The 23408-nt window shown below is 40.9% G+C and overlaps 1 protein-coding gene across 1 annotated transcript in view; it reads right to left on the bottom strand.

The window, feature by feature from the left end:
* The window catches only part of gps1 (G protein pathway suppressor 1), a 55745-nt gene that overhangs the window by 5177 nt on the left and 27160 nt on the right, over positions 1-23408 (bottom strand). The window contains exons 3-8 of the mRNA XM_070547002.1: positions 20943-21124; positions 17253-17417; positions 12481-12616; positions 10689-10766; positions 10181-10241; positions 8140-8225 (exon numbers count right to left, since the gene is read on the bottom strand). Of these exons, the coding sequence (XP_070403103.1) occupies positions 8140-8225; positions 10181-10241; positions 10689-10766; positions 12481-12616; positions 17253-17417; positions 20943-21124 (708 nt within the window). The remainder of the gene's footprint in view (positions 1-8139; positions 8226-10180; positions 10242-10688; positions 10767-12480; positions 12617-17252; positions 17418-20942; positions 21125-23408) is intronic.

The following is a 23408-nucleotide window of genomic DNA, read 5'->3' as shown; positions in this document are numbered from 1 at the left end:
TTTGCGTCATTTTAACAACCACACCACTCAACCGCGCCTCCGCACGGCCCAGAATTTCCACAACGCGCACCTCGGAAAATTTCTAACCACGCGGATGGACGGACGCGGAAAAACACGGCGGACCGGCAAGAACTAGTATGGCAGATGTTCGTAAATACAGACATTTGTATGATTCAGCTCGCAGAGATCACCGTGATCAACATGTTGTTAATAATTCTTGGAGAGAAATAGCTCGCACTGTCGGAAAAGACGAGAACGCTGTTAAATTGCCATGTTGTAAACAGTCATTTTTACTTCTAATATGGTGTAGTGTTGGACGCATGCCGTAGAGCTCCATGCTGCCCCGTTCAGTTTGGGAGAATATTGGCTCACCGCAGAGACGAGCTGCATGAACCATAAAGGCTGCAAGTTGTGAAGCGCGTTCCAGCCGCGAGCTGCATCACCGCGCGGAAAGTGAATGCGTCAAGCATAAACCAAGCTTTATTTACTAGCATAGCAAACCAGAGCGGAAAAAAACGGAACCTGAACAACATTTCTCACCCGTTGAACGCTTTCAAAATAAAACGTTAACCCTATAGTTTACTATTCAAACCCTTACAATATGTTTGAGGTGATTTGGCCACTCTGGCTATCTGCACAAGTAGGATGGATAAACAGAACTCCGTTGGCGTTGAACGTCCCCAAATAATGAAAAACCAGGACGCCAAATGCGAAGTTTAGAGTAGCACATTTACCCAGAGGCTCTCAGATTGAGCAAACTTGTGAGAATACAAGTAATAACCGCTTAGAGACGGAGCAACATGTCACTAGAATAGAGGCTAACCGCTAGCATGGCGGTTTGACCAGTTATATAGATTTAAAGATATAAAGTCATCTTGTATATTGTTTAAAATTTATATAGATATTTTAAAAATATCTATATTTCGCCCAGCCCTACTGGGGTGTAACCTCAAACACAGGATTTCCTGGTTACAGGTCATGAGGCTGACCCAAGAGCATACAGCAACAAGACCACCAAAGCCTCTCTGGAGCAAAGCTCATTTAAAGGCAACACTAAGCTGAGGGCTGCATAGCATTACAGATGAAAGACACTTCCTTTCAAAATAAAATTTGTGCAGATGTGTCATCAAGTCTTAAAGGGATACTAGGCAATTTTGCTTGCTTTTAGCACCCCCTAATATCAGTTTGTAGAACCAAAACCCAAACCCATCTCCTCGCTGTGCGTTTGTCATTTTAACACCTTAATCTAACAGGTGAAATTCCATCATTCTTAAGTGTGTAGAGGAGTGATTCATCACTAAACAAATCACAAGTGTTCCAGATCAAAAACATTCAGAAAATGTGCTGAAGCCAGACAGCAGCACCACGTAGGTCAGCTAAATTTTTTTGTGTGTCCCAGCTGACTGGACAAGCAATTGTGATGTTGCAAGTGGAATATTCTGGCCACACGGGGCGATAGGGGCTGGGCGGCCGTTCATTGACCCTGTAAAGGGTCATTTTAGCACATACTGGCTTAGCAGAAATCGGCAGGATGCTAGTCTTCTTTCCAATAAAGTTAAATGAGAAAAGATCTTCATGAAAAAAAAAATAACGATAAAAAAAACATCTTATACTTGAAGACCAACTAGTAACATTTGTGTGTGTGTGGAGTAAGTTACTGGAGGGAAGAACTAATGCATAATTGTATTTTTCATGATAATAATATGTTTGGTAAAGAGGATGCACAAATATCCTCTGACTGTACACGAATAGAAGGAGACACACTCTTTTATAGTTTAGAGATAGTTATTTAAAGAGTAACTAAACCCCAAAATAACTTATTTTTGCCAATTAACTGTATAATAGGGTCTTTACAAATGCAATCTTTCTGTTTCTGTGCATTTTTGACATGTTTGTGTAAACTTGATTAAATCTAGAATCTAGGTCTAAAAACGTCAAAGTGCTGCCCCCTGTGGCAGAACAGCAGCTACTGCATTTTAAACTTGTGAGTGACTGGGGATGGTACAATTTCATGTCATCGATGCAGTCTCCTCCCACTCGCCCTCCCTCCCAGGATGGAAATTCCCACACTTGGCCATGCCACTCTGTGCCTCCTGGCAACGCCCACTTTCATAGCATTTTTCAAATCTTGACTAGGGGTGGAGTTACATTTTTTGATTGTGTGCAGTCCCTCTTTAATAACAGTAATCACTGGCATTGAGAATGGGTTAGGGCTTTAGGCTACATAAACACCAGATCGGTCTCTGATCCTTCGGAGTGAAACACTAACGTTAGGTTATGTATATAACCACTGTTCCCTGAGGGAGAGGAACAAGGTACAATAAAGGTACAATGGGACATCACACCCTCGTGTGGCCTGGCTGAAGAAACATTTAATGACACCTTTAAAGTAGGGGTGGGACTTTAATGCATTAATTATGATTAATTAATTAGAAAAACATTACTCGTAAAACAAAAAATTCACACATTTAATCACAGCCTGAATTTTAAGCAAGGGGGAACCTTTGCCATTGCACAATTTCCTCGTAGACCAAATATCACTGACGCACATAAGTGATTGCTCTGCTAACGGGTACTAAAATGGAATAAAAACGGAAAGGAATAGCCTATTTAGGAATTGCGTCAGTCTCTTCTCTTAAAAAGCCCCGTGTGAGAAGTCCGTTGAAGTCATGATGAAAAAATGTGACTCTTTAGCGCCGTGCAGTTCAGAGAAAGTATTGCAGCTACGGTGGCTCACTCATAAGTTTGACTGTATAATGGATTTCCAACCTGTGTAGCCTAACCCACACAAAGCTTAAAACAAGCTACTTGACCTCTTTAGAAAAACATTTATAATTATGACTGGTTATCAACCTACCAGTTCTGAAGGAAGCAAGCTAGTTCTGCTATTGAAGCGATAACCATTCACACACGGAGGAGGGGTGACGTCAGCTGGGAGGTCAGGTGTTGTGAGAAATTGTGTTCCCCTGAAATATTTTGTGCCCCCGTGTCGGGAGATCGCACTTCAGGCTATTTTCACAACATTTGTGATCAACCTTTACGGTAAAATGATGTAATGTAATAATGTTATGCTTGTGATGTTTTATCTGTATTTCCTCCTAAAACATCATGGGAGTTTAAGTCTTTGCGGTAAAATCGGCCAGCGGGCCAGTTTTAATATATTTTTGATATTTATCTCGCGGGCCACATAAAAATGCTCTGCGGGCCGCACCTGGCCCGCGGGCCTTGAGTCTGACATATGTGTCCAGACCAATATCACTACTCAATAATGATTTAAAATTTATGTGTAAAGCTTTGGCAAGCAGACTAGAGGAGATTGTTCCCTGCATAGTTCATCCAGACCAATGTGGATTTGTAAGAGGCCGCTATGGTCTCCATAATATAAGAAGACTTCTCAATATTTTATATGAGAAAACAGGCTTTCTAGACCACTCAGCCCTATCTTTAGACGCTGAGAAAGCGTTTGACAGGATAGAGTGGGAATATTTACTTGAAGTTCTGCAGAGGTTTGGTTTAAGTCTGAACTTTATTAAATGGATTAGACTTTTATATTACAACCCACAGGCCAAAATAATGACTAATGGACTTGTTTCCGCACCTTTTAATTTAAAACGAGGAACAAGACAGGGCTGTCCCCTTTCCCCATTGCTATTTGTTTTGGCCATTGAGCCTCTCGCTATGGCCATTCGCAAACGGGGGAACATAACAGGAATAAAAACTAATAATATGGAACACAAAATTTCCTTGTATGCAGATGATATTATATTATTCTGTACTAATTTAGAAAGATCACTCCCAAACTTACTTACCTTGATAACAACTTTTGGTACTTTTTCAGGTTACAAAATAAATAATGACAAATCAGTAATAATGTTCCTATCTGATGAAGAGAGACTAAATCCCCCAATCAAAACTTATTTTTCCACCTCAAAATATGGGTTTTCTTATTTAGGAGTTAAAATTACCCCTACAATAAGGGAAATAATCTCAGCCAATTAGACACCTTTAGCAAATATAATTTCTGAACAAATTAATAAATGGACATCATTGCCTATTTCTATGATAGGGCGTATAAATATTTTGAAAATGTCAGTTCTTAGTAGGTTCTTATACCTTTCTCAGTCTATTCCACTCTCCCCACCTCTTAGTTATTTTTAATCTTTAAATAAAGCATTCACCAATTTTATTTGGAACAATAAACGACCACGACTTAAGACTCTCATTATTATATTTACCATATGATAGAGGAGGATTGAAGGTTCCAAACTTATTATGGTACTTCTGGGCAGCTCAAATTAGAATGGGTATGCTTTACTTTGAACCAATAAATAAATCCCCAGCTTGGGTCAACATTGAGGTTCAAAATATTGCAATTTCTCCAAACCTTTATATATATATATATATATATATATATATATATATATATATATATATATATATATATATATATATATATATTCATCAAATATAAAGAAATTGTTGAAAGTAACCAAAAACCCATTTTTCAAAAATGCAATTAAAATATGGCATGAGGTAGGTAACTGCCTTGATGGGACTAGACGGCTATTTCCTCTTGCACCTTTTTTTTCTGCCAGCTCTGCAGATGGACGAGACATTGTTTTGAATTTCTCTTTTAGCAGCTTTGGGAGTCTAAAAATTCCCTCACAGGATACTTTAAGCACTTCCTCGGTGGAAACGAAGCAATCCCGGTGGTTGTTGATGCAGGTGCTGCTGCGTGTTTGTTTCAGTTTTGCTTTGATCCACTAATTTTATTTAATTTTTTGCGGTATTGGAGACGTCTTTATGGTGCGTTAACCGCAGCGTTTCACAGCGTGGTCGATGGTCAAACCGGTTAATCCTTGCAATCCTAGAAGGGAGAGTGATCCTCCCTGTCGGTTTATATATTTATATATGACACTACAGTTGTTCTGTGCATACTAGCACATTCTGACCTCTCAGGTAACAACAGAAAAGCCTATAGACTAGAAACACAGCTGACAGTTCTAGATGGTATATACAGAACTGGAATTGTCGCACTCCACCTATAATCAAGAGGCACCATGGCTATAGTGGAAGCCATTATGCCCAACAGCTCAAAATCTGTGAGGAGTTTTTTAGATTGGCTTGGAAGTGGCTTATGTTGCTGAAGAATGTGGCTATCCAGTTATACGAGAGGCACACTCTAACCGACAGAGAGCATACTTCTGGTTCGAGGATGAAAACCCTCTGGCTTGGATCAAGGGAACTCTTGTAATTTACGGAGATAGACCAAGACTCAAACATGAGAAAGCTTTCTAAACGTGAGCCTCCGCATGCACCCGAGAACTCAATACCAGAGCCAAATCGCCCAAGTAAGCAAGACTGCAGATGGCCTTCTCTCTGAAGGACACATTTGGAAAAGGTGCAGGGAGCTAGGGCTAGTCCGAGTGGGAGAACCAAATACTCATAGGTTTTGCCTTCAAACGCGAAGCACAGGAACTATATGACCGGGGTGAATGCCCTCAAAAAAATATGCATCCATGAGATTGATCGCAATAAAGCAATTTCCAGGATTGATGGCACTAGGCAGCTGCTAGAGCTTTAGCATTTTGAAAAACTGCACCTGCGCAAATACTTGTTTGGTATACACAGATCCAGAATCGGGCAAAGCCGTTCTCATTTTGAGACAACGTAATGGTTGTACCAACCTTTGTTTGCTCGAACAGCTCCTTTTGTTAACAGCCTAAATTTCCTTTCTCAGGTGGTCTGACCTGGAAATGTAATCAGCGGTAACCCACAGCAACCATGCGCTTGACCCAAGGAGACACAGCACAATGTGTGCCAGAGAAAGGTTTGCAGTAAGGTGGCTAGTCAACACTGTCGTGATGGCGCCGCTGCCCTGTAGCAGAGTGGAAGGGCTCGGCACAGTGTTTGACAACACGTTCTGAGCTCCGTGTCTGCAAACAGTGGGGAACTACTGTTTTCCAGCCAAATGAGAGAAAACCGTCTCAGGATGACTGAGTCTTATTTTTACAGTTCACAGAGTGTTTCTGTGGGCCCCAGGAGGGCCCTTACTCCAGACAGACTAGCTGCAATGTAAGGGCTGGGGTCATCGACCGGCCATGGGGCTTTCCATCGTTGCTGGCGACACCGCCGTCCGAGACAGGGGAGGCAAGATGATGGCTTGTTAAACCGCTCCGAGTATCTGGGTCTAAAATCTCATTGATTAAGTGTGTGAGTGTGCTACCGGGTGGGACCAGAGCTCCAAGGTCCGCCAAAGACATTGCTAAGCAGATCTGCAATATGGTGGCAGAGCTGAGTGTGAGGGCGGAGGTGGCTTGGGCTCAAGCTGTGTGGTTGAAAACCTGCACTGTGTAGAGGGTAAACAGCAGGTCCACTCACCAATGTTACCAGTTGAGGCCAAAAAAGCTGCCAGTAGGGGCTCCATAGGGAGAAGGTTCACAAACCCCAACTTCTCTGCACTGTCGAGGTCCACGAACTGCCCATAGCTAGATACTGCAATGTGGGCCGACAGTGGCTTCCCCCAAGACAATGCAAGTACAGTCTGGAAAGGTGGTAGTAAGTTTTTGACTTCAGCCATTATGGTGGAGAGGTAAAAAAACAAAACAAAAACCAAATGGAACCCATTTGGGCTAGCGGAGGAGCAGGCCAGTCTAGCTCAAGTTTCTCCGCCGCTTGTCAGCAAAGTGGAAAAAAAGTGTCCTCCCGACATTGAGTTGAGGCACCAGTAACAGTAGCACAATCCACAATAAAGAGTTTCCTAGTCCTCAGCAGGTCATGACTGTTGACATAAATGTACCGCAAGTCCTTCTCTGGAGGAGAGAACTGGCAAGTCTCCAGGTAGAATTTGGTCAGCCTATCTGTCACCTCCAAGTGATCTGCCCAGCTAGCAGCGGGGAACTCTATCACAAGACCACCCGCGTCGGAACTGTGCAAAGCGGCAGGAACCGACTCGGAGAGCATGGGGTCCTGCTGCGAACACGCAGTCCCCCAGGACATGTTGGAGGAATTTCATGTGCTGATCAAGTGTAGAACAATGGAGCTGGCAACAGAATTTGCACACGTCTGGGTCCAAGAGAGCTCTGTTGGCATGAATAATCCACAGGCATTCAGGACAGGCTTCGTGCAGGTGCTTCTCGTGGAGAAAAAACCCACAACCCTAAGGACAGGGACGCGAAGCTGACTTTCACCTAGCAGAGTCCAGCTCATGTCGAGACACAGAGCGGAACGGCAGAGGTGAAAGAGCAAAGAGGCAGAAAGCTAAAAGAGCCACAGAAGGGTAGCGCTCAGTGGGCAAATACTGGCCAGAAGGCAGCAGAATAAACACCAGCGAGCAGTTAAGCTAAATTTTCAATAGCATAGCTAACAATAGTTTATTTGTACTTACATGCTATCAGCGAGGTGAGGAGCATTAAAAACTGAGAAATGCCAATGGCGCTGGGCGCTTGTAGGTGGAGGGCGGGGCCACCACCCAGCGTCATGCTCATTTGCCTTTACAGGCATGATTAAATGTGTCTTCAGCCAGTCCACATGAGGGCGCCGATGACCCATAGTACCTTAATTTTACCGAGTGAATTGACTGAAAGGTAACGGTACAGAGACATGATGAAGATGCTCACATCTAGGCTCTAGTGGCTTTTTATTGTATCTTTAATAAGACTATTCTATGAAAACCAAACCTGCTTCATAGCAATTAACAGCTGCACTTGAATTAAAATATTTTGTGGTATCTAAAAATAATATATGTACATAAAAGAATATCATACAATGTCGTAATAACTGCAGTTTAAAAAAAAACGTCAACCTAATTAATTTTGAGCCCCAAAGAAGGAATCCTACCTTGAAGGCTGTGGAGACAGCTGAAATTGTTGTCAAAGTTATAAGGCGACTCAGGTATAAAAGTTATAAGCAGTGGACAGCTGACAGAAAGAGAGAACCACTTTTGGGCTGCAAAAGTTCTCCTACGGTGCATCGATGCTTGTATTTTAACATGAACTGGATTGTAAGAAACCTGTTTACTTTTTTAATTTAATCGGTCATCATTGTCACTCTGAGATACAGGACCAACTCAGCATGAAAATCAACCACAATTTCTAGCTAGAAAGGCAGAATTTTAGAGAATGATGCATATCCACTCACTTCTGGACAATCACAGTGGTCAAAGGAAGCCTGCAGGAAGCATTTGGCAGCTGGTTTGTATTTTCGGGAGGCCAACTCAGCCAGTCCTGAAAAGTGTGGGGTGGGGGGTGGGAGGTTCATGTAAAGACAAAAATTAGACAATTCTGTCCTAGCTATTAAGGTAACCTAAAACCCTATTTTTGATTTATTGTTCTAAAAGCAGATAGAACTGATGGCTCCCTTGGAATTAACAAACATTTTATTAAAGACCTGGGGCCTCATTTATCAGCCGTACTTATGAACAGATCTGTGCGTATATTGTCAATAGGAACTAATTTACGCATTGTGTGGTATTCATCATTTTGTACCTGTGCATGGAAATATTCCTAAATATAAGAAAACTTATGACCATGCGTAGGAACAGCATCTAGTGATAGAACAGGGTAACTGCAACACAGAAGGTCTCAGTCAACCACACATGTTCCTCATCCACAATTTCAGTGGAAAAACAGCTGTGTCACATAATTGGTGCTACAATATCCGACGGGAATCTGACATTGTCGAATGGTTGTCATCTTTTTTGTAATCACAAATTGTTCTGTTCCAATTTGATTATGTTTTTAATCTTTTTAATTAATTAATATTATTTTTAATTCTATTTTAGTATATAAAATTTTTTTCATTGCAAAATGCCTTGTGATTTTGCTTGAGATGCGTTAGATAAAAGAGCATTTCTATATTATTAAGATCTGGAGTAATGGAATTAAAAATAGGAGAAAATATTAATAGCTTTAAAATTTTATAAAATTACCAGGTCTTTGGGTAATTTCTGCCGGTTTTGCGAGAAAAATATGCGCATAAAGGGCAGGGTTTCTCCCAGCGATTTTTAAGTTTGATTCTAATCAACGTGAAGCACCCAGATAAATCTGTAGCAATCAGATTACATCCTGCATGTAAACAGGGGTTTTGTTGTGCATTCCTTCAGACATTGTGCATATCCTGTTTCAATTCTGTCTCCTTTGCCCCCGCCAGTTTCTCTTTACTGCTTGTGTTGCTATAAGCTATCTGGAAGAACGGCAACATGAAAAAGCGCATGTTGCCACCTACTGTACCAGAGTGGAAAATACTTTATTTGAGAAGGCGGTTTTCTAATGTGCATGTAAATTAGGATAAAGACTCACAGCCTATTACAATAAGATCGACCTGGATCGACTTAGATGTCAGTCAGTGCGCATGTAACAGGATAAGAAGGGTTTTATGTGCGAGAATCACAACATTAGTAAATTGCTGTGGTGCTTGGTGCAAGAAAAAACATTAATGATGAGCTAAATTAGAATTGAGAAAAAAACACAATGAAATGATAATATATAGGGAATCAATAATTAGAGAAGCAGCTACTTTATACAAGTCCGTATAGGTACTGGTCAGAGCGGGTCAGTTCAGGTGCAAACACAACACAGGGTCAGGTGACAGAAACAAAGATGATGAGGTGGGCAGGTCTACAAATGTCATTCATGAGTCCGACAGCAGAGGGGAACAAACTGCTTTTGTGGGGAGAGGTTCTGGTTCGAATGGATCTGAGCCTCCTGCTAAATGGGAGCGAGTCAAAGAGACTGTGTCCAGGGTGAGCTGAGCCTGCTGTGATCCAACCTGCACACCTAAATGTCCCGGAGGTGTATATGTCAACCACAGGTAACCGCACTGACCGTGACATAGATGTACCAGGCTTTTCTAACCCTAGAGTTTCTCCGTCTATTTTCTATTAGAAGCGGATCCAGGAGATAGGCGTAGGAGACTGCTTACATGTTCAGCCAGCATGAAAAATCTCAGAGTGACTGATTAGAACACGAAAAAACATTTTATAAAATGTTTTTTTAGTCAACCACACCTTTAAGTGGTGCAACGCAGCTCAGCTTTATTTTGAACCTGGTTTAAATCATTTAAACCAAGTTTACTAATCACTGATTAGTGCTAATCTTAGTTTAAATTACACCCTGTTACTGAAACAAAAAGCAGTAAGCTTTAGTTGTTTAAGGACTATTTGTATAGATGAACATCATACCTGCAGCACATTTTAACTTGGTGAGGACAGCTTGGTTCTGGCTGTCTCGCTCTCCTCGTTGCTACAACAAAGAAAACACGAGATTTTAATTGGAATAATGTAATATTGGCTTTGAAAATATTTTATTATTTATTAAACTGTAAACTAAATTACACTAATATCACATCATCACAAGTCAAAAAGATAAACAAGCTTATTATCTCAGGCATTAAGTTATAACAAACCAGATGCATAAAAATCAATTAAATACTGGATTCTACTTAAGTGATACACACAACACGATCCTCTACAGCCATTAGATTGTACAGCTCTTAAAACTCTGTTGGATTTGGTGCACACACTGGACCTTATTCTTATGGACCAATAAAGCAATAACATACTGTATTTTTTAAATCAAATTCTGATTAAACAAAAGATCTTTTTATTTTATTTTATTTTCTAGCTGTCCATAGTTTGATTGTCTTCTATTGCAACGGAGACATCTGGGAACAAAATGAAGGCAAATTACCTCTGCAATTTCTGGGGTGGATTCTGCTTTGTTCACATAGCTCAGCACATGTGACCAGTTCTGAAGGTACACACTCACCTAGCAGACAGGAAAAGAAACCTTCCTTAGAACATTTAGTTTGTTCTCATGAAGATGTGTGTGTGTATGTACGCACACACACACACAACCACGCATTTTCAACTCGTTATAGCAAAATTGGAAAACAAATTTGCCTAAAACATTTTTTTCACATCTCTTAAAAAGGTTTTATCATAATATAGTTACAAACATTGTGCAAATAAAAAAAGAAAGTCTAAAAACTGAAAGCAACTACTGGGCCATCCGGTTGTTGGTCTCACTGAACCGCCTCACTTCCCTGGGTCCTCCACAACACCATTGGTGTGCGAGGTTCTACGCTCAATAACTTCAGAGATAGAGAAACAGGTAGCTGCTACTACTTGCAGCGTTGGAAATGTCAGTGCTCCAAGGGTTAACTGTGTGCTTTCCACTGCTCTATGACCTTGCTACCAAGAAGGGAAGCCATAAAAAAATCCCTTCTCCTGACTCCCTTATCTGGCCTGCAACTCACAATTGTCTTCAGAAGATGAGGCCTTTCTTCTTATAAAATGATTTCTTTCAATCCATAGATTTACAGTCATGTTCTGTGTTATCTACAATGAATGTTCTATCTAAAGTGATTTAATAATCGATCGATTATCAGTTGAATTCACACATTAATATCAGTGTATTAACAAATGAATGCTTAATAGATTTACTCCACATACTAAATGAAATGAGCTTTCCAAGCATCACAGAAAGGGGAGTGTTTTAGGATTCTTGATAAATGCCTGTACAAATATCTCAGATCTGGTTGGTCAAAGTTTATAAACTACCATTTCATTAAAAGTGATCTCACTTCCTATTTTCCCCAGTTCCGCCAGAACTCCGAGTTCAGCAAAAGCTCACAGCTCATGCTAAATAACCATCTTATGGGGAGTCTAACCAGATTTTTCAGTGGAATACTTTTAGCAGCACATGAATCATCCTCTTTGACTTATTATTTGCTCAATCTACAAACGACTCATCAGCCGTAAAATGGCCCACATACAGCCCGAGAGAGGATTTCTGACCAGCTGATGCAGATTCAGGGGAATATGGGCTGTACATTACATCTTTCTGAGCCACTTAATGAAGCACCTAAAACATACAAGGTCATGTTTCATCAGAGTTCATTTGATATCACTTTGAATCACCATTTATAATCATTTGCCTTTCATCATCATTAACATAGTAAACTGTATTTTTTCTCTCTGTGTCAAATTATTATAAAGTGTTGTTTCCCTGGCGTACCCAAAGTATTTCCCTGGCATACCCAAAGTACCTAGTTTCATCATCAATTGAATATTAAATGTTCAATAATATTGATAATCCATATTTTTATGGAATATTACATTTTATTGAATACCTTTATATTCTACTTACAATTATTAAAAGTACCCACTTACAAATTGTTACACACTTCAACTTTAAGACAAACTACCAGAGTCCCAAAAAGATCACGGACAACAATAGATGTTTGGTCCTAGGAAACGGCGACTGGTGTTTAGCGCTCCCTCGTTTCCTCTGATAATGCGGAAGTCCCGATCCAGCAGAAGAGTCTTAAGGAAGATACCCATGACTGTGTTTGCGTTCAAAACCTACCTTGTTCTGTACTTTCACAATAGCAGCTTTAAGAATATTTTGTTTGGAGATTTTAATACAAGTAAAAGTTAATCTTAAATGTCGTGTTTTAAATATTTTTTACCTACTGTACCTTAATGACATTCAGACACATGTTAATAACATGCTTAGCACTGGTGCAGTAATCTCTGGCACGGGAATAGCATTTTAGAGCATTACTGAGGTCCCCACAGTCCAGGTAGTGGTCCCCCAAATCATCATGGCCCCTCCTACAATGAAGATAGGAAAGATGAGAATGAATGTTAACCTGTAGGGGTAATTTGGGAAGTTAAGGTTCAATCATTTTGTTTAGTCTGTCATTGTAAACAAGCAATAGCCCTCCCAGAAGCAAAGAAAATTAGACATAAAAATAGGGTCAAAGATAAGATGTCACTTCTCACATTCTAGTGCTTTTCAACAGATTAATTATAAATGGTAAATGGTATTTAATATAGTGCCTTTTAGAGTCCTGGAACTCCCCATGGTGCTATACAACACAATCAGTCATTCACCTATTCACACACACATTCACACCCTGGTGGTGATGAGCTACATAACAGCCACAGCCGCCCTGGGCGCTGACGGAAGTGAGTCTGCCGTACACAGGCACCACTGGTCCCTCTGGCCACCATCAGCAGGCAAGGTAGGTTAAGTGTCTTGCCCAAGGAAACAACGACAGCAACAGACTGAGCGGGGCTCGAACCTGCAGCCTTCCGATTACGGGGCGAGCACGTAACTCCTGTGCCACTGTTGCCCCTTATTATATTTAAAGAGCAAACTGCAGGTAAAATTTATTTTCTAATTCATATAAAATGCTGTCCAAAAAATACTATTTGAAATGCTTGTTGTGGATATTTTGTTGTAAAATACATGACAGCAGAGTTTTTTAGTAAAAAGTGGTCTTTCTCACCAAAGCTTCTAAAAAGACTCTTCTAAATCTGAACCTCTGACGTAACCAAAGGGAGTTACAAGCTAGGCGCTGCCTCAGCTGAATGTGGAGAGTGAGTCATTTTAGGGTAGAGAGGCAATGTTATCCAGTCAGTGTGTGTTTACTAGTTTTGTAGTGTTCATTTAGATAAACAACAGCAAATTAGAGAAGGCTGTACCAACTGCAGCCTGTCTGGACATCGAGTCCACAGGCTTCCAAATAACTGCTTCACTGACACTTAAGTCGTCATTTGCATTTTTTTTTACTGTATGGGTGTTGGAACGAGCCCCTGCACCGTGAGAACAAACATCCCAGCTCTAAAGCCGATCTTCGTCTACATACGTCACATGTCACGTGATCAGGAAGCAGAAAATCTGTGTGTTAAGAGATCGTTTTGAGCTACTGCTGTAAAAAAAAGTGAGAAGCGAACCAGAAAAGCTTCTGCCGATCACAATTCAACAACAGATTATGAAAGAACGAATAACACTGGAAATGCGAGGATTCTTCCTAGTGTAAGAGGTGAGTCTACTCTTTGTTTTGTTAGTTTTGGTGTTGACATCATCCTACCGCGCAACGTTCTGTGACTCTTAAAAAAACAGTAAAAACACTGAAAAACTAGACATTTCCTGAAGAAATTTTGAAAGGATCCCGCAGTCTGGCGCAAGACAGTGGCAACATGGTGAGAAACCAGGTGCCAGGCTCACCTCATGAACGTAATTGGGGGGGGGGGGGGGGGGGGGGGGGGGACTAATAACACCAAGGGTATTAGACTTCTGTAATCTCAAACACCCCAAACTACTGTCTAAAGTATTAAAGACACTGTCCAAAATAGACGATAGAATAGCAATCCCTAATGAAAAATGGGAGGTGGATCTATCAGTCAGCCACGACCAGAACTTCTGGTCCCAAACTTGTTTAAAAACTTTTTAAATGATCAGACACTCCAATTTACAACTAATTCAGTACAAAATTCTGCACTGTGTGGGTGTTGGAACGAGCCCCTGCACCGTGAGAACAAACATCCCAGCTCTAAAGCCGAACTTTGTCTGCATACGTCACATGTCACACTATACAGGTCATGGGGTGTTCAGGATGGGGTTTGTATCATCTGACACCTGTACACACTGCACAAACATCATTCCTGACAATTACATTCACGCACTGTGGTCCTGTCCACCTGTCCAGGAATTTTGGGGTAGAGTATGTGAAGACCTGTCAAAGTGTCTAAAATGTCATATCCCAACTTACCCCTCTCTTAGTTTGCTGGGAAACCTGGACGATGTCCCAAATGAAACACCTTTGGTTCACGTGGTTCTGACTGCCATATGCATCGCTAAGAAAACTATCCTCATGAATCGGAAAACTAGAGATACTCTTTGCATTAATCAGTATAGAAATCTTTTTTTAGATCAGATCACACTTGATATAGCCTCTGCTTCCACTCCAAGTCAACCTCTCTGGGGTCCTTTGATCGGTTCAATCACATAGCGATGACGGGGGATCATTGATATTGTCCTGCGGGATGATATGGTGGAGGGTCTGAGTTTGGAGTATCTGGACATTCCCTAGAGGTGAGTTCTCTGGGGGTGTCTGTGACTGGGGGGCTGCTGCCCCCCTCTGGAGGTGCTTGGGTTGCCTCAGGGGGTGGATTACTGGCAGTTACGAGTGGGGCCCCTTGGGAGGTCTTGGCGGCGGCCATGGCTTGCTGCCTGGCGGCTGCATCACCCCTGAGTAGGTCTGGGTGGGGGCTTGAGGTGTGGGGGCGGTGAGCCCCGTGTGGGGACCTGGGCGGGGACTTGGGGATGAGGTCCTGACTCGTAAGCTGCTGGGATAAGGCAGAAACAAGCGGCAGTGCGTGGCCCACGCTCAAGGACCTCAGGTGGCCCTTGGCTCCTCTGGAATTATAACTCCCATCACAGGGGAGGGGGATGTCCAGCAAGGGGAGGACCCAACCTTACCTGGATGTTATGTTATGTTTATTCACTTAGCAGACGCTTTTATCCAAAGCGACTTACAATGTCTAACCTGTAGGGCAGTGGTTCCCAACCTTTTTCCCAAGGGACCCCTTTGTTACCAGTAAAATTTTAGACGACCCCCTCCCATTCTCTCTTCCAGTACAAACAGTATTAAGAAATGATAAAATTATTCAAGCACATTTTAATATGCTTTGATTTAATAGATAACAGTAATAGTAGGCTCCAGTACAGAACAAAGTCATTAACAAAACCAGAGCATAATGTGCTTGACAGTTTGTATTACTTTTCTGAAAACATTGTTTCTTGTAAACACTGATATTCATCATTCATTTCAATAAATGTTTGACACATAAAAAATACACTGAGCAAAATGTACTTAAATGTGTATATTACTGTTTATACTAGATTATTTACTGTAAAGGCTGTGATTAATCAACCGGTCCTATCTTTAATGAACTTTTGACACTTGAAAATAAAACAGTGAGCTGAGCAAAATGTTCTTAAAAGTGTGTTACTCTTTCTGTACTAATTATTTCCTGTCTTAATATCAGTAAACTTTTCACTCATGAAAAATGTGAGCACAATGTAGGCTATAAACAAGTAATAAATGAAGTTTTAACCCCTTAAAGTGGAGAGGTCCTGGCAACCCTATGAGAGGCTTTGGCGCCCCCTTGTGGGGGGTCGGGACCCCCAGGTTAGGAACCACTGCTGTAGGGCATGTTGTGAACTGTGGGGGAAACTTGTATTGAGTCTCTATTTAAATTGCAAAAAAAGAATATTACAATTGTTAATAAGGTAGAATACCTCACACCAACTAACAATTTATTTAAACAAAGTAAAACTCTAAAATTAAGAGATATTGTACACGTTAGAACTTTAGAGATTATCCATAGAGTAGCTAAAAACAATATCCCAAGTTGTTGAAAAGTTTTTTCAAATTAAGCGATAGCCATTATAATATTAGAGGTGTATTGATTTTTGAATGTGCTAAAGCAAGAACTAATATGAAATCAAGGTGTATTTTTGTTTTTGGTGTGAAATTATGTAATGAGTTAAATTATGACTTGAAGAGATGTACTTCTTTATCAAAGTTTAAAGCATATGTTAGGTGTCAAATATATAATGATTATGAAAGTATGTGTAAATAATGAAAATGTTTCATAGGTTTTGTTCGTTTGCTGGGCGGATGTATATAGGTTATTTGATTTAGATGGAAAATAGGGTAGGCTACAATAAGCATTGTTTCTGCCTTTTCTTTTTTGGTTGTAATTTATGTTGTCAATTGTGTTGCTTGGATATAAAATTTTGTTATGTTACAACCAAAAACATTAAAAAAATAAAAACTTCTGCAGTCCCTAGCAGCATTCTCGCAGGCCAATCATAGCTCTCTATAGGGGGTTTCAATCCTATAGAGTGCTGTGATTGGTCCACAATGGTGGGCCAATCACAACACTCCATCTGCTTTATGGACAGATCACAGCGCTTTAACCGCTTTGTGGACCAATCGGGCCCTCTATTCGTCCATCTGGTGGGTGGGATGATGCAGCAGAGTGGAACAAGATTGCGACAGCTCGTTGTAAACAGCTTTTACATCAATTTTGGACTATTTGGACTTGGGCTTTATTAGAATCAGGAGCAGATAGATGTATTTAACTCCTGTATTTAGAAAAAAGGATGTGTTCTCGTCTTCTTTAACAGGGGACTGCTTCGTTTACAGACATTCCATTGCGGTGAGTATGTCATGTTGTTCATTGTCCAGTGGCATGCGGAGATCGTTTGAAAGACAACAGTAGAACCCACCCCACGACCGAGAGCGTCAATGGCGTGTTGCCAGACTAATTATATAAACACATACATATATGGCCTGTATTTGATATATACATACATACATACATATATACATACATACATACATTACATACATACATACATACACACACATACAGCCATTTGCAGTCATACCTGATGCTCTCTTTAATCGAGTTGCCTTTGTAGTTTTTCAGATCGGTATCTAGCTTCTCTAGCTTGAGAAGAGCCTTCTTCCGAGTTGATTCGGCCCAAGCTGAGTCCAGTGGAGGGGAAACCATTCCTCCTTCCGGTAATGTATCTGGTGCTCCCTGCACTTCTCTAAAGTGAGGAGAAAAGAGAAAAACAAAATAGAATGAGGCACCAACATGCTTAACTTGACCTTTTTTTTTCTGAACCCAAACACAATGCTGTCTCCACTACAGTTCTGCTCAGGCCTGAACCCTCTCAGGAGTGTCTACAGATATGGGTTCTAGAGTGGGGCAGCCACTACCCTCCTCCTCTAGCTAGCTGGATAATATAAAGCTGTATGATGAGAATGAGTGAGGCTGATCCACCTCAAAAGGATAAACAGTGAACACACTGGAACATCTTTCATACTGGAAAAATATGGTTCAATGATATCCAAAAACAGGCAATGTGATCAGAAGTGAAGGACTTACAACAGATTTTCAAGACCATTACTATGACTCTCAAGGACATGGAGAGGCTTTTTGAAATCCCCCAAATCAAACAGCAAGTTAGCAATATTCAGTGCTGGATTTTTCAGATCCTGTTATACTTTTTTTGGCATTTATTTTTTTATCTCAGGTGGAGCAGGAGGTATGAGATCAATATCATAGTCTTTGGGCTTCCTGTTAATTGAAATGTTACTAGCTGAGCTGTTGTTTCATCTCTGGTCACAGTGCTGAAATTACTACTGGCACAGCTGATAGAGGAACATGGTCAAAGACTGCTGACAGGCATGACTGCAGTCTGATGTGGGTCTGAAACCTCTGCAGGAAGAGGTCCCTGCATATTTCCAAGATGATGTGTGGGAGAGCTTCAAGAACACTGTATGTATCATGAATGTATTTGAGTCATGCAGACAGAAGGACTTTTTTTACTTTTTCTTTTAATCGTCTACAGGTGATGATGCCACTTCTGAATGCACTGACCGAGAACATTGACAACAGATTCCCAAACACTGGCAGTTTGTCTGTCTTTGGTGTTCTCTCCCAGACAAATCTTGGCAAACTCTAGTGCAGAGTATGGGGATGCTGAGATGAGGACACTGGCTGAGCAGTTTCCAGGACTGAGGGAGCCTGACCTCTCGTCTGAGTGGAGCTCCTACAGACTGAGAGTGGAGAGTCCTGATCCGAAGGTACTGCATACTAATAAGTTACAATGACTGTATCAGCACCACCACAACAGTCTGGTTTACTGAATAATCTCATCTTTGTTTTCACTCTGCTTTTAGTCAGACCAAGTCTCTGGAAGAGGTGCCTCTGTGGCTTGTGTCTGCAGAATCTACTGAGCTGTACCCCACCCTGAGCCTTGCAGCTGCTATCGCTCTCACAGCCCCTATCCAGACTGCAGATGTGGAGAGGCTGTTCTCTGCACTCAAAATTGTAAAATACAATTGAAAACACTATCACTCTTCATGTCTGCCAGAATAAATACAACAATACTTTATGCATGAATTGTTTTGTTTAAGGTAAAGCCACCTTTGCGCTACAGACTGAACGAGAGGCACCTGGATGTCTTTTCTAAGGTGGCCATCGATGGACCAGACCATGAGGCCTTGGACTACCAGGAGTACATGAGGAGGTTCTATAGGATTAAAAACAGAAGGCTGAAATGTTCTCTCTCTGGTTGTGAGATGTGTAGATAAATCCCCCACAACTTAGTGCACTTTCAGTTTAAAGTTGGCACCTTAATTTTTTTATGTACATTGTTTTAATAAAATAATGCTTTAACATGATAATTGTCATGCTATTACTAGAACGAGGGGTGCCGCGAACCTACTTTTTCCTGCCTGGACTTTGTGTATCTGTCGATACCCAATACCAATCTGATACTATTGGTGAGTTAATCAACTTCCACCTTAAACCATTTTTGAAGAGACTAAAGGCACCAGACTTACCTAAGACAAATTAACAGATGTAAAACATGAAATGACCATAAAACTAAAACTTGAAGTGAAAATTTAACCATTTTTTGTATTTTTATTGTAGACTTATCATATTTTAAGTATCGGTTCATGGTATCTGTTACTTTTAACCGATACATGTACATTAGACGGTATCGGGCCGATGCCAGTATTGGTGCATTCCTAATTAGAATAACTAAAAAATATTTTGCCTTCAAAAAGTGAGGCAGTTGAATGCACGGAGTATGCATGTGGTGGCGCATGGCGCCAGGAAAAACCCTGATGAGCCTGCAAGGGAGTCAGCAAGAACCACTTCCTGCCAAAGAGTTATGCCAGGATCACATCAGCTGCAAAGTGGATCGCCCACAAAATTTGCGGACTGCCCGCTGCTCCTCTGTTCACATCAGGCAAGAATTTTTGACGGGCACGTCTGCTCACACCTACTGTTTTCAAACTCACCAATCCAACCCCATGACCTTGTTGTGTGTGTGTGTAACCAGTTTGCCCTGCTTGTCATCTGAAACTGTGCTGATCCCGCTGCTGTTTTGTAGACCAGTTCCTTTCTAAATGGTTAAGTAAATAACCTAGTGTTTGTGGTAGTGTACAATGCTGTTGTATTGAATTAAACATATTTATTTGTATTCACAATTATTAAATCCATCTGTTGCTGTAAAAACTACATTAAAATTATGGAAATGCCATGTTTCTACACAGGAGGTTGTGTGTGGTTTTTTTTTTTTTGGTTTGTTCATTTTCATCTCTCTAGTCTGTTTGAATACACAAAAGTTGTCACATTTATCAATCACGATGTTTTACTTAGAAAATTTTCTTTATTTTGTTAAATTTACCAGCCTGCCTATTCTGCTTTGGTTCGACTTCCTGCCAGAATTTACGTGGCTCACGAAAAAATAGAGGACATGCCGAAAAAATCGTTGCACGGCGTGAGACTTCATCGCGCTTCACAGCTGATGTGACTGAGATCATAGGTTTCATCATGGATCATGGGTTCCTTTGTTACTACGTCCATTGTTATGTAATGTCAAGTGCTGGTCGGAACCCTCTTTGGAGAAAAAACAAAAAAGTAATAAATTAAGACGTAAAGAAAATCATCTGTGCTCTCTGGCTAGTTTATGCAAGTCCCTGACAAGGTCCTTCCCGTGAAGAAAGAATCCACAGTCCTGAGGACGGGCGCGAAGCGGCTGTCCGTGAAGCGACATTCAACATGATGCTCACTACGAGACACACAGTGGAGTGAAAGCAGAGAAGCTGAATAGCCACAAAAGATAACGCTCGGTGGGCGGGAATGCTAGCCAAAAGGCAGTAGAGTCCAGTCAGCAAGCGGTTAAGCCATCTTTCAATAGCGCAGCTAGTTTTCAGGTGTGTACTCAGCGAGGTGAAGAGCATAAGAACCGAGGAATGCCAGTAATGCGGTCGCTTATAAGTGGAGGGCGTGGCCTCCTTGCAGCATCACTTTCATTTGCCTTACAGGCGTGATTAAATGTGTCTTCAGCCAGGCCACGAGGGTGTGATGTCCCAAAGTACCTTCGTTGTACCGAGTGAATTGACTGAAAGGGAACCAATAAGAGCTCTTGCATCATTCCAGAAAACTTAAGCATTATTGCTTAGACATTTTCGTGGCCATGGCTTAATAAACAATATTGTGTTAGCTAGGAATAATAAAAGGGAAGGTAAAGTTAATTTAACGTTTTTACTACCTTGTGGCTTCTGTGAGTTTACGGTGGACTTCTTCGTAAGTATCAACATTAAAGGTCCTCTGGACGAAGGTGAAGGCCATCTTTAGAGCCTCTACTCGCAGCTGAGGGCAATGCTCTGCAATGAACTGAAGCCTCTCAATGCGCATTAATCCACTGTAGCTAGTCACATATTGCTCCAGGTCCTACACAAAAAGACAACAAAAAAAAGTCAAAACTTTCTGAAATGTCCAGCTAATAAAACTTGCAATTAGAAATGGGTGATAAACCAAAAATTGTACCAAAATTTCACCCTATTACAGAAATTTTGCCCTTGTTGGTATATTCAGTTGAAATAAAAATGTGTGTAGGTTGGCCAATGTTCATGTCCCTTTAAGATGCTGTGCTATGAATCGCATTCAGTACATGTATGGAATCGGGGAGAACATCAACATTAGTAACCAGAATGAAATACAACAAAATTGTCTGTGCATTATTTCAGTACCCCAAATATTTAATACTTTATTACATTTTACCACAAAGTAGCCTGGCAAGCCAGACTAAATAATATATTTATTTCGTGGCAGCCCTTCACACAGCATGATTGTACCATTTTCTGTAGGTTTATGAGCTCAGAACAGCCCAAAGCGACTAATGCGTCTGTTGTTAATACACCTATCTATCCCAACACGCAATGCACTACAGCACTGCAAGTTACACTGAAGCAAACATCTTTGTTGTGAACTAAATGTAAATTCCTTTTGCTGTTCATTTTCAAATGGTTTATTTTTCCTACTTGAAGGTTAGAATTTCCAAAGAGAAAGTGAACGCACCATTAGCTGAACGCACCATTAGCTGAATGGAAGTTTGAAGAGAGGGCCTTGTTTCAGACTAGATCTTTTTAATAAACGGAACAAATGGCTGAAAATTTCTTAACACTCAAAAGTATCAAAAACTGCTACCTATAAGTACCGGTATCGATTCGTAGGTACTGGGAATTGGTACCATATCGATTCAAATGTCAAAGGTACCCAACCCCACGCACCACAGTGGTTCAGAGCGCTGCGGATCAGCTGATCTGATCACAATTCCACAAAATAAAAAGAAATTGGATAAACATCCAATCTTATTGTAAAAGTATTGTAAAATTGTAAAATGCAGAACAGCTTCATTTTGCCTGCAGGTAATCACACTGAGTAAAACAACTTTTATGAGCAAAAAATAAAAAATAAAAAAAAAACATGAAAAATAAATAAAAGAATTAGGAAAGCAGGAAGAAATTTGTGTTTTTACTTTAGTTCAGATAATTTAGATTTTAGTGTTACACATTTAGCTAGTATTTTTTTTAAATAACTTAATCTTTAATCATTTACTGTAATTTTTGTTGCATTTTTTTAAAAAGAATCTCAATGTAATATTTATTTAAATACGTTATGAAAATTCAATGTAATTTGAATTACCGTATTTTCCGCAGTATAAGTCGCTCCAGAGTATGTCACACCAACCATAAAATATATAATGAAGAAGAAAAAAACATATACAAGTCGCAATGGACTATGTCGCATTTTGGGGGGAAATTTTATTATTTTTCTTACAAAATCTGAGAAGAAGTCTATCACATTGCAAGACAAGTACCGGTAACAATAACAGAATAAACAACCAGGGCGCAGCAGCGCACCACAGTCTCCAGCAGAGGATGGCTGTGTTTCAAACCCTTCCAGCGGGTGGGGAGAGATCATTCCTGGGCCGGAGCCAGCCCGCAGCACCCCACCACAGGCTGCAGCAAATGATGGTGGTGTTTGAAACCCTCCCAGCGGGACAGGGGAGCTCAATCCTGGGTCGGAGCTGTCCAGCCTGCAGCAGCTCACCACAGTCTCCAGCAGGTGATGGTGGGGCAGAGGAGCTTATTCCTGGTCCGGAGCCAGTCTGCAGCAGCGCGGTATACATAATTTGGTATATAAGTCACTTTGGTATATAAGTCGCAGGACCAGCCAGATTATGCAAAAAAGTGCAACTTACAGTCAGGTTCATAAATATTGGGACAGCGACACAATGCTAACATTTTTGGCTCTATACACCACCACAATGGATATCAAATGAAACAAACAAGATGTGCTTTAACTGCAGACTGTCAGCTTTTATTTGAGGGTATTTACATCCAAATCAGGTGAACGGTGTAGGAATTACAACAGTTTGCATATGTGCCTCCAACTTGTTAAGGGACCAAAAGTAAGCTTCTCAGCTGTTCCATGGCCAGGTGTGTGTTATTCCCTCATTATCCCAATTACACTGAGCAGATAAAAGGTCCAGAGTTCATTTTCAAGTGTGCTCAGGGTTTCCCTTACATAGGCGTAGCCGTGGCGGCCCGCCACGGCTGAAATCCCACCGCCACGCCTACAACATCCCAAGTTTTATTGATGGTTTATTTTTTTTTTGCGCCGTTTCCCGAAGAAGCAGCAGGAACTACTGTGTTGTTGCTTGTGATCACAG

Source organism: Nothobranchius furzeri, chromosome 18 (genome assembly GCF_043380555.1).
Source record: "Nothobranchius furzeri strain GRZ-AD chromosome 18, NfurGRZ-RIMD1, whole genome shotgun sequence".
NCBI lineage: Eukaryota > Metazoa > Chordata > Actinopteri > Cyprinodontiformes > Nothobranchiidae > Nothobranchius > Nothobranchius furzeri.
This window is presented reverse-complemented; position numbering and strand designations above follow the sequence as displayed.